The sequence below is a fragment of the Eublepharis macularius genome, chromosome 9, assembly GCF_028583425.1.
Source record: "Eublepharis macularius isolate TG4126 chromosome 9, MPM_Emac_v1.0, whole genome shotgun sequence".
NCBI classification, from domain to species: domain Eukaryota; kingdom Metazoa; phylum Chordata; class Lepidosauria; order Squamata; family Eublepharidae; genus Eublepharis; species Eublepharis macularius.
Genome location: NC_072798.1, coordinates 58,267,672 through 58,288,342, shown reverse-complemented (window position 1 = coordinate 58,288,342; position 20,671 = coordinate 58,267,672). Strand labels below are relative to the sequence as shown.

The window sequence follows — 20,671 nt, the reverse complement described above, 5'->3', positions numbered from 1 at the left end:
ATAAGCAGACACAACTGGGTTTGTGCTCAGTGTAATATAGTAGAGCTTTATCATCACCTTTTCTCTTAGATTTAGAATGCATTAAATAAAAGTTGCTTCTTTTGAAATATGTTTTGAAGGGTTCATTGGTGGCAGCATTTTTCTTTTATTTGCCTCAGAGCTCACCTTGAAACTCCAAGGCATGGGAGGACGTTCTGCTGTGCAATTCCTGCTTATTTTTAATAGTGAGATGCCACCCAGTTACACAGTCGACTTTTCTAAGCTTGGGAAGGGTGGTGAGGCAAATCTCGTCCTTGTTCTTTCTCATCAAATAGGGCCTTATTCAGTGTGAAAGCTTACATAGGCAGGTAGCTGTATAAGAGCTGCTAATTTATTCAGAATTTTTTTTTTTAATTTTAGTGTTAATAACTTTCCACATCATTAATAAAAAATTAGGCAACCCACACACGTAACAAGGTTTGATTTATTTAGGCAATACTGTGGCCTATTTTCTGGTTTATCCTTATAATATTCCCTGCAGAAAACTCATCCATAAATATAGGCTTTGAAGGGAATTGTGAGTGTCAGTGCTTCACAGACTAGCTATATCAGTGAAGGCAAGAAAGCATTGGTAATCTACAGCCAAAGGAGCTTCAAAAAATTTCTTTACACCCGGTTATACTTTTATCTCTCTTCAGTCAGAAACTGGGATGGTTCAAAGTGTTGGATTTTGTGTGACTAAATGTTTGGAAGTCTGTACTTGCATTCCCAAATCTTACTTGCAGATTTCCCAGTAGTTTGTAGTTATACTCAAAAGTGGAGCTAAAGCTATCTGTAGAATACTATTTATGTAGAATTTTAATAAACTCATGTACAAGAGCCAAAATAAACTCATGGACAAGAACTTGGCAAATTTGTAAAGCTGCATCTATTTCTGCCACTGATCAGTTATATGATTTGGAATACATCCCTTCTGTGGTCTTTGGCTTCTGCTGTTCATAGGGCAAGTGGGGCCTGGAGATCTCCTGGAATTACAAGTGATCTCCAGATGACAAGACAGTTTGCCTGGAGAAAATGGCTTCTTTGGAGGGTGGGCTGTATTACACCCTGCTGAGGTCCCTTCCATCCCCAGCCTCTGCCCTCAGATCTCCAAGAATTTCCCAACCTGAAGCTGGCAACCCTAGGTCTTCAGCACATTTCTTTAGTGGCAGAACTATGGGGCAAGGAGAAGTACTCTATAGATTAGATAACTTGTAGTGTAGGACAAAGCCATGCAACCAATAAGGAAAAAATGTTTTGTGTATTGAAGTGAAATGCCAATGAAAGGAAGAGTGGTATATGTCTGTTGAACTTTCTGTGAGGAAGTATTGTAGCAGCATGGGACAATAGTCCCACATATCTGTTTTTCCTATGTAAAAATAAGGTGTAATTTTTCGGTTTAGATTGTTTCAGCCAAACAAACAAAAATGCCCACAGCAATTCTTTGCCAGCCTAAGAAATGCAAAGGGAAGAAGAGATGTTCACTGCTTCCTTTTAGTGCCATAAACTCACATTACACAATAATATTTCTTTTGTACCCCTATGAATGGTGTTTGTAATCCTTCCTTTAAGACAAATTTTATGAATAAATGCATAAGTGCCTGTGCATTCATGCATGTTTGAGGCATTAGGTGGGTGATTTTGGTATCTTTTAGATCAGTGGGAACTTTCTCATTCCAGAATGAATAGTTTAAGGTTCTAAAGAAAGACAGGGAGTGTCCCCGCCTGTTGCTGCAGTGTTTGGCATTTGTGAGGTAAGGGAAGCACATGGCAGGCTGAAGCGCAAGGAGCAGAGCCACTCCTAGTTGAGCAGGAATGTTTGACCCCTCTGCTTTTTAGCACTTTTCCAAATGGATGGTGCTTCTTCAGGAAAGAGACCCTAATGCAAACTAGGATGCACATGAGAAAATGGAATCAAAGGAAGTGTTTTCCTATTCACATTGAAATGTAAATACCAGTATGAGAACAGGAGTGTGAAACTTGGAATGCAGTACCACAGCTCAGTTTAAATAAGCTCATAGGACATAAGTATGATAGATTAATGGTTTGATGTATTAACTTATGCATTAGCTACATAGATGAATCCATTTGTTTCAGATAGTGTGGTTAAGATATTAATATATCATAAAAACCTCTTCTTACAGGTGATGCCAGATGTTTGACTTGGAGAGTATTTGTAGTGTAATGCTTAGCTAGAGGGCTTAGACTTGAAAGGGAGATTAGAAATTCATAGCAGGATGAAAATAGACCAATGCAGAAGATTAACAGAAGGTCCTACAAGAATCAGTCATAGAGTGAAGATGGTTCTTCAGGACAATGATTTCATCTCTAGTGAGGCCCATTTTGTCTCCTAAATAAAGATGAGCTCCACCAGCTGAAAGAGTAAGGGTACAAACTGGATTACTACAAATGCATGAAGGAACTTTTTACCTGAACATGAGTAGCTTTTTGTGAAAAACTTATGTTTGTACCATATGTTGTCTGACTTCTGATTATAAGTGAGGCAATTGAGTTATAGATTCCTGTGTCAGTAAGTTATACTTTGATTTTCATATTTAATTTTTAATACTTACTGTTCTCTTTAGAAATGATTTTATATTAAAATGTTGTGTATAGAGTATAAAATCTAGCTTCAAATTAAGATTACTAGGCATGGCCTGGCAGTGACATGGGATGTGGCTGTTGGTGATATCACTTCTAGGAAAACATGCAAATTATATCATGCCTCTCTAAGAATTGCCAGAAACTCTATGCAATGTTACTATAGCATGGATTCATGGATCAGCCAGATCAAGGTAGGGCAAACAGCCCCGCCGAGGCATACAATCAACAATAATAGCCAAAATTATCAAAACTAATATCTAATGTTTATGGAAAGTGCCCAAAGGGCCTCAAGAGTCAAACTCCATCTGAAACAATTCAGCCATATATATATACACACACTTTTACAATATTCAATGGTGGGAACACAATAAGTACATAGAAAATATCCAGTATATGTCTAAACCCATTCAAGAATATATGTACATAAATGTTGACAGTATTCTATGGTGAGAATACAATTGGCACATGAGAACTATCCAGTGTTTATAATTTCATATAATTCCACAGGCGTGGTTGTTTGGACTGAACATCTGTGTCCTGCACCTACTGCATCTTTGCAGGCTTCTATAGTTCTATGAACTGTTCGTTAACAGCTGGATATGTACAAAGCCACTATGGAATTATTCAATATTCTTGAATGGGTTTAGACATATACTGGAAATGTTCTAGAAAAAGTTACTAGGGGTGCATACTAAGAACATTTTTGTTCCAATTTTGAATCCGGGGTTTCTGAACGAACTTTGTTCTGTTATTGGTTTGTCTTTGGTGGGCTGTTGCCAGTTTGGATCTAATCTGTTTTTGTTGTTGTTGTTATGCACATGCAAGGCAAATGTTGGCTGCATGTGTATAGATGCACACTGTTCTTTTCAAGGGAGGATAGTGGGAAGTGAGGCTCTGGGGCAGCTTTTTTGCACTTAACAGCACCAAAATTGCCCAGAACACAGTCCTCCATCTAAACCATAGACTCACTGAGTTTTTCCTCAAGTGCAGTACCCACACACAGAACAATGGAGCCTAAAGAAGGCGAATGTTGCTGGGCACACACTATGTTGGGAGACTGGTTTGCAAAGTGATAGTGGCATTGTGGTGGCAGGGCTGTGCCCAAGCAGAAAATGCTCTAACCAGTGCAGTGCAATGATGGCATTAAATAAAAATCCTGCTTTTACTACCCCTATATTCTGAAGCTGATAGGTGGGGAGGGGTGGTGCCCCCAGAACCTGATTGGCAGACAGACAATGCCATTGCCCAGGTAGCACCCCCCAAAAAGGACATACCTTCCCTCCATGGAGTTAAATTAAATGAACATTTCCAACACTCATAGGCCGGAAGGAGTCAGTTAGTGGCAGCGGTTGCCAGAGTAATGCCAAAAAGCACCTTCCCCCTCCCATCCAACAGAGTTAAATTGAAGGAATGTTTCCAGAGCCGATGGGCAGGGGGAGGAGTGGTGCTCTTCCTCTTTTGATAACCCAATTTTCAGGAAGACAATGCCATTGCCTGAGAAGAACCAAACAAAAAATGCACTCATGCACACTGTGCACATTTCCCTTCCTGCCAATGAAGTTAATTGGTATAACACTAAGGGGTCAGTTTCTCTCCTTGGAATCCATTTGGTTGGTACACTTGCTGTTAAAGAAAACAAGATGCTGCCACCAGCCTCGTGCCTGCCTGCACTGCTGCTGCACGATAAGAATCAAATCGAAACACATGAACTTTTAGGTGGAGATGACTTATTATTACTGCTTCTTTTCCAGAATTGGGTTCACCATTCTGGAAGCTGCTTTAACAGAACAAAACAGCAAATTCCACGTATATTTTTGGCTCGTTGGTTTAGTTTTACACACCCCTAATAGTTAGTAAGTGGAGTGGAAGGTGGAAGAGAAGAGAGGGAAGAAGAACAGGTTTATGTTCTAGCTCAGCTTACAATCCAAATTGGGTTTGGTATTATGAATTTAGGGAGTATGAGTTGTGTTAACAGCCCTAATATCTATGTATTCATTATTGTTTGTGCTCCATTTAATTGAGGGTGGTTCAAATGTGCAATTTCTGACATGATGATAATTCTATTCTTTCACATGATACTATGCTTTCACCACGAACTTTGTCTGCCTGTAATAAAGATGTGCCATTTGTGTGAAAACCTAGAATGAAGGGTAGACCTAAAGCGTTCATTTTGCCATGCACACTTTATATGTGGAATGCAGTTTTCATTTTGTAGAGTGTTTTCAAACAAACATTCAGCCTTCTTATCAATGAAAAGCCTTAATATGAGCAACTGTATCATTTCCATCACAGAACCACACACACAAGGATATGGCACATCATTAATACTTAAAATGCTGAAGCAAATTAACTAATTATACTAATGGAATTCTATGGATGTTAATAATTCCATTTTTGGCCAGGAGCACACATGATAAGAGAGAAGGAGTAATATTTACATGACATCATATATGGTCAGTGTGCACCCCAGGGGAAAAAATTGCAGTTGGATCCATCTCTTTTTGCTGCAATTTTGTATGCTAGATTCCTTTTGTAGCCTTGAAGACAGGAAACAAGTTTGCCCTAGGCTCAAAGTTCCACTCCCATTCTCAGGCTCTAGATTTGGTTGCTCTGTATTATTTCTGTTGCTCTCTATATTCTGTTTCTGCTTTTTGAATGCTAGGTCAACACATTTATCCTCTCCTTCGTAGCTGTACAAGACAGAAACTTCATTTCTCATTTGCATAGCATTTCTGATCTAGGCTGAATCCACATTACCTTGGCGGGTCCCCGTGTTGCACTAAATGTTCGCTAAATACCCGGAAGTATAGCGTCTTTCAAGCGTGATTTCTGAATCGCGCTAGAAAGACGCTATACTTCTGGGTGTTTAGTGAACATTTAGTGCAACACCGGGATGCGCATAGGTAATGTGGATTCAGCCCTAATTCTGAGAAGTGTTGGGATGTCAGCCTTCTTATAACACTGTTTAGAGGTTCTGTATGTTAATCAATGTATTGAGGTACAATACAATGACTGGTGAGGGACCTAGGAGAGTCTCAGTAGACATACTTATGCTAGTACTTCCATAGCTTTTCCTAAGTTATCTAAACACCCCAAAATCAGTTGTGTTTCTCTTCTGCAAATTGAGAACTGCTAATTTATTAATACCTAAATTTAGTGTTGGATGAAGCCATCCATTCTGCGTTTTTTTCTGCATTGGGTGTTCCATTTTTCAGTATTCCAGTGATTCACAATGAATTTCTGTGATGTCTGCATATATGCTTGGGTGCATGACTAACAGTTCTATACATTGTTTATGCATATTAGAAATCTATTTCTTTCTCTGCCTCCACAATGATAAGACTTATCCAAAGGTATTCTTTCCCCGCCCCTCAAATATCCAGGACACAACAACATAAAGCAAAATGAATACACATGCAATTCCATTCCATAACATAGACATTTCTGACAGGTCTGCTGTACTCCAGGGAGTATCTCTAGTGAGGAGGAATTAAGAAGCATTCCTAATTAAATTCTTCTACTTGTATAGATACATAGTGCCAATTCTATTCTGTATATGTGATAATGAGAACGACCTGAGAAAGACCACAAATAAATGTGACTCCTGTGATAAGTTCTCATGAGGAAATTTTTAAATAGCATTCACAAATGTCTATAAGCATTAAGAAGTTGTGGATTATTGTTATCCATAAATTTTATGAACAAATGATAATATTCCACAATATAACAACAGATGTAAGCAAAAGATGTTGGATTTGTAAGTGAACCGAAATTTGTTTAGTTTTTTGTAAACATGGTGTAGTGGTTAGAGTGTTGGACTAGAATCTGGCATATCCAGGTTTCAATTCCACTTTGCTACGGAAGCTTGCTAGGTGACCTTGAGCCAGACAATCACTCTCTATCTCAGATGCTTATTGTTGTGAGGATAAAATGGGGAATGATGTTGTAAACTGCTTTAGGTCCCCATATAGGAGAAAAATTGAGTATGTATAAATAAATAAATAAATAAAGTATTGAAGAACGGTACATGGTGGCTAATCTTCAAAAGGAATGAGACAGGATAAAGATTTTGTGGGATCTGTGCTGGGAAAGTCTCTTAAATATATAGTGAAATATTTTTAATGTCTGCATGTCCCTTTCTTTCATCTCCTGCTCCCCTTCCTCTGGGGAGGATTTCATGTCTAGACAAGGGCATGAACAGAAAAAAAATGAACATTGTGTTCGTTGTTTGTTGCCGTCCATGAACAATGAACAACGAACATTGACGAACATGACCTGTTCACGAACATGTTCATTGTTCATGGGGGCCAGCAGGCTCTCCTCCAGCCATAAAGATCCCTACCACACCACTCCCAGAAACCCTACCTGAGCAGGCAGCAGGAAATGTACCAATAATAAATAATAGCTTGGTCCCAGAGCTTGGCAGCAGCCCTGGAACCTGAAGGGGTAGATCCCTACCACACCACTCCCAGAAACCTTACCTGAGCAGGCAGCAGGAAAGGTACCAGTAATAAATAATAGCTTGGCCCAGAGCCTAGCAGCAGCCCTGGAACCTGAAGGGGTAGATCCCTATCCAACCACACACAAAGAATATTCAAGCTCCAATGCACTCTCCCTGTCTCTCTCTCAAAATGCCAACAGCAACTGTCTCTCCCTCACTGTCTGCAAAACCAGAGCTGGGGCCCCCCTCACCCCTGCTCTTTGCTTCCTTGTAACAAATTTGGAGCTCCACACTTGAAAGGAAGACCTGCCTATCAAGATAAATTGGGCTTAGATTGGGGTTTCCAGGGCAACAGCAGGAGTTCAGAGTTCAGGCAGTCCCTGCCTCCAGTTGCCAAGGGAATTGATTGCAGGTGCCAGATTGTCTGGCTTGACAAACTGCAACAAACAGCAACAAAGGAGGCTTGCAAGGACCACCTGTTTAGAATGGGGCCTCACAAACAGCTTGTTTGCAAACAGCTGATTGGGCTGTTCGTGGCTTTTTTAGTTCGTATTGCTGTTCATGCCCATCTCTATTCATGACAGAACAGGACATCACACATTTATAGAATCCATATAATCCTGCAATACAGTGTTTTAACATCAGGTTGCACTAAAGAATGTAGAGGATGGGCTGATAAGGGCTGGAAACAGGAATATACAAGCAATTAATCATTATGTTTTTATTGGCTTCTGTCCTTGTATACTTATGTCTGAAGCCACTTTCCTTTTGTTGTTGTTGCTGCTGCTGCTGTTTTAAAACTGAAGGTGATATATAGAGCCTAAGTCTTGTATGTAGTGTTAGTTAATTTACAATTATCAGAGTTCGTATCACAGAAATTATGAATCTTTACTGTTTCCTGTTTTTGTATGGGAGCCCTTAGGCAACATGATCTCAGTGTGTTCCTTTAGAATATGAGGGATTGTGGACCTCTCCCATGGTGTGCCACCTCGTCTGTGGTTTAAGTGTTGCTGCTGTTCCTTCTCCTTACCACTGCCTGCTACCTACTCGTTTTTCCACCCTCCCTGTCTATTAACATGCAATAAGAGTGGGCTGCATCAATGGTGAGAAGGACAGTGTGTAATAGTAGCAGTTCTTAGAAAAAAATAAATTTAAAAAAATTAAACCACAGCTAGTATGGGCAAGATTTCCAGATGGAAGGAGAAGCGAGCAGAGCTGCAGTGCTGGTACATGGCAGGATGGGAAATTCTACTCTCTTTGCCACGATCCCGTCTTGGAACTGTAAGCTGCCAGCCCCATGTTGGGATGTGGTAACCTGCAACTGCTTGAACATGCCAACAGCTGATGCACACTGCTTACATTGGCCTTGTCATGAATATCATGCAAGTGTGAAACGGTAATTATATGCATAATTAGACTTAAGGTTATTATTTTGTTCAGATTTAAATTTCATCTGAAATATACTGGTTGTTTATCTGTACTTACAGGGGAAGATCCTGAAACAAGACGAATGAGAACAGTAAAGAATATAGCAGATCTGAGGCAGAACTTGGAAGAAACTATGTCCAGTCTTAGAGGAACTCAGATAAGCCACAGGTATTATTTAAAATGATGAAAATGTGTATGCCACCTTCCCAGAGAACCTATGAGAGTATCTTCCCTATATCTGGAATTTCTTATTCCTGTTTTAATATCAGCTTTCTTTTACACAAACATTTCTGGGGTGCAATTTGACGTCATGGTTATGGATTTTATATCATTTGTTTTATTACTGTAATAGAGATTGCTAATTCTACAGTGTCATTTTGAAAAGTGTAGTTATTCAATACATTTAACAGCAGTATTGTTTATACAAGTACCTTCTTCTGTGATCTCAAAAATCATACCATCATTTGAATGCACATTTTCCCAAAATATCTCGATTAACAATGTAGTGACATAACACTGTTACAAAATAATTTTTAAAAATTTGGATAACATCACAGTTCAAAGAAGTTGACTAAAATGCTGCCATACATTTAGCTGACTTTTAAAAATTTCCATGTGGTACACTGAGACCCTAATAGCCTGCTGAAGTAATACATTTTAATTTTTTTCCCTGTCACCTTTCTCCATTATATTTACAGTACAATCCTAAGCAGAGTTACGCCAATCAAGACCATTTATTTCGTTGGGTGTAGACTGGAGTGACTCTGTTTAGGATTGCATTGTATATGACATATTTTCTTCTAGAAACAATAAAAAGGATAGTACAGAATTTATTTTATAAAAGCATAACAAGATCTTTAATTCGAAATGCCATCCTGTAAAAAGATGTACATCATAGTTAAGACCAGTCAAAACATGGTGCCTGTTTTTGATGAGACCTTTTTGTCTCAGTGTGTCATTTTCCCCATTTTTTTCTATACTCAGAGCTATAGGAAGCACAGTTCATCAGTTTTTGTTTTGCTTGGCAGCACATTGGAGACAACGTTTGACAGCACTGTGACAACTGAAGTGAATGGGCGAAGCATTCCAGGCTTGACAAACCGATCCTCTCCAGTAACCTGGAGACTCGGACAAGCTAGTCCTCGTCTTCAGGCAGGCGATGCTCCTTCCCTGGGTGGAGGTTACCCTCGCAGTGGTGCTAGTCGCTTCATACATACTGACCCATCTCGATTCATGTACACCACACCTCTTCGCCGTGCAGCTGTCTCTCGCCTTGGGAATATATCTCAGATAGACATGAGTGAAAAAGGAACTACTGATCTGGACATTTCCTCTGATGTTGATGTTGGAGGATACATGAGTGATGGAGACATTCTTGGGAAGAGCCTCCGAACTGATGACATCAACAGTGGGTAAGTTTTTAATGTGCCAGATCCATGCACAATGGGTATTATCTGGATTTTGTCAAACCTGTTCTACTTCATAATGGCATTCTCATTATGAACACTGTAAACAAATACGGTTGATAATGTCACCAAGATTACTGCAAAGTACATTTTTTCCTTTCTGACAACAATTTAAACTGTTGCATTTCGACCTTTAAAAAGCAACATGAATGTGTTCTGTTGACCAAAACAAGGACACTTAAAAAACTTGGCTAGGTGAATGTCTCTAGCAACTGGAACACTCTATTTTCTTGGAAACCCACTGAAGTTTGACTCTGAGACTTTTCTAGACACTTTGTAATATTTTTTTTATTTGAATGATCTTTACATGTAAATAATTAGCACAGGTGGAGCAATTTTTAGTCTAATTTCATATGTAGGATTTTGGGAGTGGGAATGACAAATCCTTAGGCCTTCAGATTGGAATGGGTTAGTATAGGCAATAAATAGAACCTTATTGTAAATTGTTGTTCCTAGAGTCTGCCGATCCCCTCTCAGGGAGAGTTGTAATACACATGCTTTGTATTAAAGGATCTTGGGTAAAGAACATTCTCTGTGTGAGACCCCAGTCAGCTGCTGCCAGTCAGCTTAGACAATTCCTGAGTGGACTCCATTTCATGTTTATCTTCATATATATTCTGTGCCAGTCATGTATTTTGGAGTGCCAGATACATGGAAACAGTTCCTCCCATGTTTATGCAGCCAAAAAAAACATGTGGTTTAGTAAGTCTGTGGTGGACTACCATACACAGAGGAGAGGTTGTGTTTGGCTTGATGGATCACAAACTGTGGCCTGGTTTGATCTTCTGCTTTTAAACATATGGTGGTTTTGCTGCTGATTTCCTTAGAGGCCAATACGGAGCTAGAGTGATGTTAATACACTGCAGTAGCTCAAATGTAAGTGTTTTATTTTGCTTTGTCTAGCATTTCCACTGCGGCCCCTCCCCCAATTCATAGATAGCAGACTGGTTTCATATGGAGCAGACAAAACTCTTTTCTGACGGGCATCAATTTTATATACCTAGCTGTCACATACAATCTATCATAGATGGGAGTAACAAGATTTTTTTGCTGTTTCTCAATTTTGTGTGTTATAGCTAACCACAGGAATACTCCTGGAGATGGGATGGTATCATTTATTATCTAGTAGGATCTTCTTTTTTTGCATTGAAGTGGTTATAGTTAAAGCACAATGGATTTCTCACTCAGGGCAAGCCTCGGAGACACTACTAAAATATTAGCAAAGAAGAAGTATTGACAACTTGATGGTTAGTCTGATTAACAGTGCAATCCTAAGAAGAGTTACTCCAGTCTAAGCCCATTGCAATCAATGGGCTTAGACTGGAGTGCTTCTGCTTAGGATTGCACACTAAAGTTCTATTCTTGGAAATAGCAGTCACCAGCCAAATGCTTGTTCTTGTTAACAAAATCTTTCAGTTCTTTGATCTATGTTGTTGTGATAGAAAGTCATATGTGAGTTAAGGAAAAGGTTTTGTCCCAGTATTATGTCCATTGTTATTACTGTTCCAGAGGTATTGCATCCAATGATTTTGCTGTTATCATTCATTTCCATCTAATACATTACATTGTTTCATCTTCTAGGGCAGAACTAAATATTAATCATAGAATCATCACCATGTCATGTCTTTTTGTTCCTTCTTCCATATAACATTGACAACTATGCAGCACGCGATGTGATTTTACCGTATTGTGTACATCCCATCTCACATCAAACTTTGGCTGGAAGAAACAGGGAGATATATAATATGATAACATCTTGTCAGGCAGGGTGTTGTGATAGACATTACAACAAAGAGGGAGCAAACAGACAAAGAGTAGCAGTTCCATCTCTCTTATAACGTCTAGTTCTGTGTTCTTATATGGCATGTATGTCAGCCAATAAAATTGCACAAAGAGATTTAGGCGCTCCAGTATATTAATACTAGAACACTTAAATATTTTGCACAGTTTTATTGGGGTCCAAAATCATTTGGCTCCTTTTGATGTGAGTTGGAGGCTTAATTCACCAGTAGATCATAGCTTCAACTGGGGTCTATAAATTCAATCAGCAAAAATTGAACAGTCGCCATCATATAAATGCCATTCCTAGTTTTCAGATAATTTCTTAGCCCTAATTGTTTTTAATATAAGTTGATACTCATATTACTTATAGTAATAACCTTGGCACCTGAACTGGGTGCAAATCAAATTAAATAATGTCAAATAAAAATGGCTGTTCTGGTAGGTGACAACATTCTGTACTGAAACACTGGGTTAAAACACTACCTTAAAAAGCAAGAAGTATGTTCAAAATGAACTTGTCCAAACAAACTGTGGATTTTGTGGCTGCTCAAACTGACATTTGCTATTGAGTATAAAACGTGTATTTTACATATTCTGTATTAAGAGACTGATTGCTTAGCTTTAAAGGAGAGGAGCAATCCTTGGGTTGACATCCTGAGTTACAGTACAGAGCAGCCCCCCCCCCCCCCACACACAAAACCCTTGAGAAACTGCTTAATGGTTCATATGACTTTCACTGCTGTCACAGCATAGTGAAAAGAACAGAGATATTTTCTATGAATTAGATGAGAGTCAGGCAGGCAGCAAGAGATACTTCTTAAATCCTTATTGTAATTTAAAATCCTTAGTATTTTTCAAACCAGGGTTGAAATGTGTTTAAAAAGAGAGGACACGAAACAGAACATAAGATACAAATCAGTATGGATGTTTAATTGGCTTTTTAACTCTCAACCCCACCCTGATGATAATATATTCTATAATTAGAAAGGACAAAAAGATAATTATGTCTGTTATAGTTTTAGTGGATAAAGAAGAACCAGAAATTACCTGATTGGGCTATTTTCTTTGTCATGAATTCACTAAACAGCCTTAGTTGTCATCTCCCATCTGCAATATGGGGATAATACTATCCTACCTTAAGGACGTATTGAAAGACTTACTGAGATGGTATGAGTGAAGCACTCTGAGCACTCTTTGAATGTTAAGAATGGCTAAATCCAGACTCCTCTAAAGCAATTAGACTGTATTGTCAAGTTTAGTGCCTTAACTGGGACCTGGGACTCTGGGAAAGAGATCTTGGTGTCACAATGAACAGCTTACTGAAAATGTTACTTCATATGCAAGATGTTGGAAATCCTTAGGAAAAGAGTCGGAAAAAAGTACCTGCCTGGGCAATCATCTGGTGAGTCTCTCTGCTAAGGGAATCTTTGCTGCAGGAAGATGGGCAGGGATCTAGTCTCTTGATTCCTTTTTACCCAGTTTCCCTTTGATATCCAATAATCTGTGTCTTTCCATCTTTTGAGGAATTTGGAGTCAGTTTCTAATCAATTCCATTTTGAAAAAAAGAGAATTTTTGAAGAGAGGACGGACAGGAAGGGAAGTTCTTCAGAATTTTAGAATTTTACTCTGCAGATTTGAGGCAGGCAGTGTCTTCCCAAGCCTTCTTATCCTCTTACAAGTTACAACAGCACCGCCCTGTGGTCTTCTAACATAAAACAACTGAAAGGACTGAAGTTACAAATGGGAGTGTTATGTATTGGGCTTCGCAAGGCCCCTAATATCTGTGATTCATTGAGTGTTTGCACTGTGTAGAGCTTCAGTCTGTGTCAAGGTTCCTAATGTCTACACATTCATTGGTTACCATCTGTAGGCAGTAGCCAATTGGTCCTCTTGAATAAAGACCAATCAGGGAGGGGCCTGCCGATCTGTCACATTGTATACAGTTAATGCAAATAATGGTATTCTAGGGTGCTGCTATTGGTAATTGTCTATAAGGGGGCGGAGATTTATGTGTATATATTTGGCTCACATTGAGCTACTGTTGTCTGTCTGTCTGTTCTGGCCTTCAATAAACATGTTGTTCTGAGATGAACTCATTACTGGCTGAAATCGCTATGAGCACAAAACTCAATATTTAATAGGGAGCATTAAACAAAAAAATCCTCTTTTAAAAGACAAAAGAAAGTGTAAGAAGAATAAATATTTTAAAAAGTGGATTTGGGGGGCGGGATCCCCTCCCTTTTACAGTGCTAGACCTATAAAAGAACTTTTTGTTACTACCTATCCATCTATGGAACTCCCTTGCCGGGCCGGGAGTTAATATCTTCCATATTGGCCTTCCAGTGTAAATTGTAGTGGACTCTTGTAACAAACAAAAAGGTAGATCCTGCTTCCCTGGAGTTTCTTGATGCCTGCTATAAGAAGTTGCATTCCTCCGTGCAGCCCATGAAAAGGTTCAAAGCACTGTGAGACTTTAAAGATTTCTATTGATACTTTTCTTCAAAATTTTGCTTATGACATATATTATTTAACAGCAATAATTATTGCTTCACGAAAAATGTAGTAATTAGTTTCACCTTCAAGAAAACATTAAGTTGTCTTTTTTGACATCTCTAATGAGAACGACGTAGGAAATAGTAGTGAACCGCAGTGCTCTTGGCCAGAACATTTTAAAAAACAGTTTCTAGGAGTTTTTAGAATAAGAAAAGAATAAATTATAAACACTGAAAATTCACGCTTCATTCAGGCATGTCAAGTCTTATCTCTCTTTCCTCTTTCATTCCTACTTTAATTAGTTTAAACACTTGGGGATGGTATCCAGCAGTAATTAGGAATTAATATGAGACAGGCCTGCTTCATGTGTTTGAGGCTCTCAACTAATGCCTTTTTACTCATATGAGAATTAAAATAACTTGAAGTGTTGAATGCTTTCTTTTCCATTTTGTTTAGATGCTACAGAAACAGAGAATGCAATCCAAAAATAGCTTTTTCGCTACAGAATTCATCCCCAAATATGAATTTATTTTAAAAGTTGGTGTTTTGGGTTTTTAAAAAATATTCCACAGAGATCAATTTTATGTGATCATTATTACAAGAGGACCCCCATATAGAACCCATGGAAAAGGTTCAGTCTGAGCTGAACTTCAGTGGCTTTTATATTGATGGGGAAGGAGATACAGAGGCTTGAGTTGAATGAATGTCATTTTTTCCATTTTGACTGCCTTTCTTTTCAATACATTTTCACTTTCCTTCCTCCAAGAATCTGAAACATATGGCTCTCTTTTCCCCACTTTATCCTCACAACAACCTTGTGAGGTGGCTTTGGTTAAGAGAGAGTGACTGGCCCAAAGTCATACAGTGAGCTTCATGACAGAGTTAGACCTTCCTGGCTCTCCCATATCCTACTCCAACACTTTAACCACTGTACCACACTATTGAATACTGTATTGGTTCTATAGTATTGCTGAATCGAGTATTCAGTTCTGTGAATTTTTGTGAACTTCATTTGTGTAGATACATACATGAGACATATTTTAATATCTTTAGGTCCAGTAGCATCATAAAGATCAACTGGATTTCCAGGATATGAGCCTTTTAGAGTCAAAGCTCCCTTCTTCAGATACATTTAGAAATGGAAAGACAATAGCAAGAAAAGTCTCACTAAACAGAAGAGAGAAGGAGCTGAGGTTAATTGTTGGTGTTATCCTTCGAAGATGTGAGCACTAGCTAGTAGGTGGGCATGATACTCAAGCATCCACAGTGTAGATGGCTCACCTGATAACAAGGACAGTGCTAGTCAACAGGTTAATTGAGCCCTACACCAGCTGCAAGAAGCCAAGGAAACACTGGAACCTCTCACCTTTATTACAGTCCTTCTGTAATAAAGTAGTAAATCTGGAATGTCAATGTGTAGCTTGCAGGCATGGTAAAAGTTACATATGATTGAGACAAACCACATATGGTCAAGGTACATATGGTAAATACACAAGTAAAGGTTTACCCATGGCTTACAATATCCATTGATCAGGTCTTAATTAGGCCTGGAGATGGGAATGTCAGTCAGTGAAGCTAGTTTTCTACTCCATGTGCATTGGTATGCACACAAGCATAACTGGAAGAACTAGAAATCCACTAGCAGGATGACAATTTAGGTAGCACCATTTTCTCCCTTTATTTTGATCTGTTTCCACGAGATTAACAACATGAGCAGACATTCCAGGAAAGCTAATTTTTTGTCTTTTCCTCCAATATTCATTTGCTTAGGTTGGACTGTACCACCTTAGTTTTTACTTGGGAGTTGCTTGTTGAAATTCAGTGTCTCTATAAATCCCACTGTTTTGTGAAAGTTAAACTAGATTTTGAATCAGAAAGATCTTCCTATAAAGAAATGCATATCCTACTGCAAAAAAAGATATGCAGAGTAGACAAGCAACAAGCTTTTCCCATATTGTCCCATCTACAGTTATGATGCTAATGAATGGCTGTTCTTTTCCTGCAGAGAACTGAATCCAGATGTTCTCAGTGTTTTTACAGTGTTCTCTTGCTACAGCAAAGCTTAAACAGTTGCTTTCTTGAGTTAGCTAGATTCCATTAGAAGAAATTTGCAAAATGCTGCTTTAGAAATTTATCTCTGCAGAATAAAAGCTCCATTACTTTCTTTAATTCAGCTACATTTATACATTGATGGTACTGTATAAATAATTAGCACCAGATGGTAGCATTTTCTTGTGATACACTGTACTTTTATTTTCAGTTACATGACAGATGGAGGGCTCAACCTGTATACAAGAAGCTTGAACAGAATACCAGACATAGCTGCCTCCCGAGATGTCATTCAAAGAGGGGTTCATGATGTCACTGTGGATGCAGACAGGTAATGCCATTTTTTTCTACATAAAGTAACAAACGTGCTATAAATGTTTTTAGGATCCTGGTGAAGTGATCAAACTAGGGCTTAACATTTTCAAACAAAAAGAAAATTTGTGGGTAAACAGTTGATAAATAAATAAAAATCCAAATTAGAGCTTAGAATGTACAGCATCAAGTTATTCTTGAAAGGTACTAGGTTGATCAGTGGCTAAAAGAATCTTTTGCATAAACCTCCACAGGGCAGTAAACTACAGACTGGAAACATATAATTATACTTAGGGGCATTGGCTTACTGGTCCTGTGAGTTCCTAGAGGGCCAGTACCCTGGGTGGCTCTGATCAGACCAGTGGGGGTGATGACACTCACTTTGGCATGCTCCCTAATTATACCGGCCAGTGAGAGATGATTAATTTCCAGACTTGATAACTTTAAGATCATACTGATTCTTTAGAACACAGATCTGTGTAGCAAAAAGGGAATTAATTGTAAAATCATGTGACATATGATTAGTAGTAGCAGAGAAGTTTAGAACAGTTTTTGTGAACTGTGATATCATTTTTTTAAGATTACAGGGTTCTTCTCTTGCTTTAAACATTATCAAAGCTGACATTGAATGTACTGAGATTTTGTGAAGTATATAAGTCCTTAGAATGTGTCTTTGCACTTGGTCAGCTTTATCTACCTGCACAGATGTAATTGCTGTCCATCTATGTCTCATTACATTCATAATTTTTCCCACTTTCCAGAAGTCCTTGATAGATAACGAGTACAGTAGTCTACTTGTATAAATTGTGGCTTCTTCCTTTACCTCTTTGTGTTCTTTGATGGCTTTGAGTCCAGTGCCTGTACTTTAGTAAGGAACCATTGCGGGCTCAGCAAATAATAAATTAATAATACTAAAATTAATAATGTAATAAATAGAGATGTATAGCAAATCTTCAGTGTAGCAAATTTGAATGACAGTGTTGCCTAGTGGATGCAGCAAAAGCATGCATGCATGTGTGCTGAGGAACAAATGTCCACATAGAGCCTGGTTTTATCTTTAACAAAGGAATATGAGCCCTTTATTTAAAGAACTCAACTTGGGGTGGGAAAGGAATAAAGATAGTATCCTATCCTAATTGTCTGAGCTAGAAGTCCAAGGGATGCAGGAAGCAAGTCCTGCATCCATGGCTGCAAGATGGAGAAGACAGCAAGGAGGGAAGGTGAAGACAGAAGGAAATCCCTAAGAATACCAATCTGCAGTACTTCAGAGCCAGACCAAAAAGAGCAAAAGGATTGAGGTCTTGACCCTTATATCTCTCTGATTCTATATAGTTCCCCTCTATAACCTGAGATTAGGGAACAGTGTAAAGTCCTTTGTTTCCAACAGTTTAGAAGACCTGAAGGTGCATGTGATTCTTCTTTTTTTTTAAAAAAGCTAAGGCTACTAATCTGCAGTTTGGTAGGAAAAAGGAAGCAAGAGGCACTGAATCAAGCTATCTGCTGACCCTCTTAAACAACCAACAGCTAGGGTTTTAATAGTGCTTAGCCCATGGACTTCAACATCCCTAATGCTCCAACTCAGCTGGTGTATTGCAGATTTAAAACTGGGATTATTTGTGATGTTCTTAAATCTGCTTTACCCTGTCATGGCTTTGTTTTAGAAATTTCCCACATTTGAAAGCAATAAACATCTAAATAAATTCATTGTATATAGCAACAACAACAACAACAAAAACTTTAGAAAAACATAATTAAAGACTCTAGACCTTTAAAGTAATCAAACTATAAAATTGTTTTTATTGGTACTGCTTTATTACCAGTTTTAAACTGTCATAATTTTTCTTAACATCTGCTAGTTTTAACATCTTTCCCACAATTGCTTGCATTATTCTCAAATCATCTTACACTTTTATTAACCTGTAATAAATTCTGACTCCATTTTGCATCTGTTTCTCCTTTGCTGAAAAAATAATTCCAGATAGGCTTATTCTTAATAATTCACACTTGAAGGAGTCATTTTTAGTTGGATTCTTTGTGGCAATATATTTTGTATAACAACTACAGTATTTGTTATATTCATAAAAAGTTTAGTTCTCTTTGTCTTTTAAGCACCCCCTCCGAACATTTTGGCTTTTAAAAAAGGGAAATTTGATTTATAGAATTGCTTCAGTGATTCTCAGACTGTAAAACAGGATAGTTTATATGCTGGACATTTGGAGGGATGTAACAATCGAGGGTAAGTGCTGATCCTTAAGATGGATACCTGAAGCACTTGGGCAGATTGGGAAGCCCAGGAACAAACTGAGCAGCCTCTGGAATCCTAATCCCTCTGCAGTGGTCACTTGGTTTGGACCTGGCTGGCATTGGACTGGGAATAAGCAATTTTTGAGCCTATGACTCTTGTCATGACTCCAGCTTGGGTCCAAGCCAGTTCATCTCCTCTGGGCTGTCAGCATCACTGGCCTCCAGCAGCTCTCCATGGAAATGGCCCATGGGAAACTCCCAGAAGTTAAAGGACCCGCCTGCCTCAGGTTGTTTGGATGCCCCATGACAGAGAAGATTCAGTGACCATTATTGGATAGCTGGGGATGACTAGCCCCAATAAATACTTCTCACTGTATAGTTTAGAAGTTTTTAAAAATATGTCCTGTTCTCTTCCTAATCTTCATTTACATTTACATTTATTTACATTGTTAAACATCTCATGCGAGAATTAATCAAGAATTTGGTGAAAACAAAAATTAAAAAAACAAAACCCTAAGCAGAAGCTCAAGCCTCTCTCCTCCCCACAGAGGCCAATGGGAACAATTGCTTTGGGCCTCACACATGGAAGAGAGTGCATCAAAATTAATAAATTATGGTTATCAATATGCAGTCAAGATTGTTCTCTCTATAGAATACAAATTACCTTTTGGTCTCCGGGATTGTTGAAACATCTTCCATATCTGTTCCAGAGCCCAGTTGTGCAGATTGCTTTATATACATTCTGGGGCTAGATTCAGAATTGGATATATAGATTATATGTTAAAATGTTATTTAATTTTGTTTATATTTGTTGATTAAATTTGAAAATGCAGAAGAGGTATTGTACTTTATGAGTCAAATAAATTTTTTTCTTTCAGTTTTTTGAGACAAAATCTTTTTTTTTTAAATATAATGAGACAAAATCTTAACACGCCACTGTATTAAATTCTGATGCAAATATAGATGGTATTTGAAAAGATTATAATCATATATAATTTGTTTCCAACTGAGAAAAAATTTACTGATATGGGTTCAGTAAGGAAGAAAGGGGCTTCAAATAAACTTTCAGGTGCATCGTTGGCTTCTCAGAATCTTAAAAATGTCCTCCCTTCCCAACGTGTAATATATCTGCCTGATAATGTCTATATTGGAATAGTAAGAGAAAGCGTGTAGAGAAAACCAGCTCATCTTATAAGAACTAGTGTGAGTTAACAGCCTAATGAGTGAGCAAAGTGAGTAAGACTGACCTGATACACAAAGAAATGTTAATGAAAAGAGATAGCAAAGTGGAGGGCATTGAACTACATGCATTTAGAAATATGAAGGTGTTCCTTCATGCAGCATATTCCAAAGAAACTGCCATATTATGCAACCCTTCTCCATCTTTCTGTGAGTCCATTTAAAGAAAATAATGCTTTTTTTTTTAACCGCTGAACAACAAATCAAACATTTATTTATGTAAGGAGCTGCCAAGTGACTTTCCAAAAGACTCCACTGTGGTCAGTAAAGCTTTATTGAAAAATTGCTAGTATCAAGATCTTACTGGATTCTTTGTCAGGAATGAAGTAAAAGTAAGTATCAAGAACATGTATCATTCACAGGCTAGCATTCCCCCTCCCCTTCCCTAGAAGCTGGCTAATTCCACTGAAAACATCTAGGCAGGGGATGACACACAGGGTTTCAAGGTTATGTGGGCTCCTGTCTCAGAGGCTAGGAGCAAGCATAGTCTAGGAGAGATAAGTTCAGGAACAAACAAATTCATATCCCATGAGAGTGAAGAAACAGCTTACAGCACAACTTAACTGTACAGATGATTATAACATCCAGGCCCAGC

The 20,671-nt window shown here is 38.3% G+C and overlaps 1 protein-coding gene across 2 annotated transcripts in view; it reads left to right on the top strand.

The window, feature by feature from the left end:
* NAV3 (neuron navigator 3) overlaps window positions 1–20,671 on the top strand; it is a 363,931-nt gene that overhangs the window by 191,624 nt on the left and 151,636 nt on the right. For both annotated transcript variants that reach the window (XM_054988337.1, XM_054988336.1), the window contains exons 10-12: window positions 8,551–8,659; window positions 9,520–9,903; window positions 16,493–16,612. In XM_054988337.1, coding sequence (XP_054844312.1) covers window positions 8,551–8,659; window positions 9,520–9,903; window positions 16,493–16,612 — 613 coding nt within the window. The remainder of the gene's footprint in view (window positions 1–8,550; window positions 8,660–9,519; window positions 9,904–16,492; window positions 16,613–20,671) is intronic.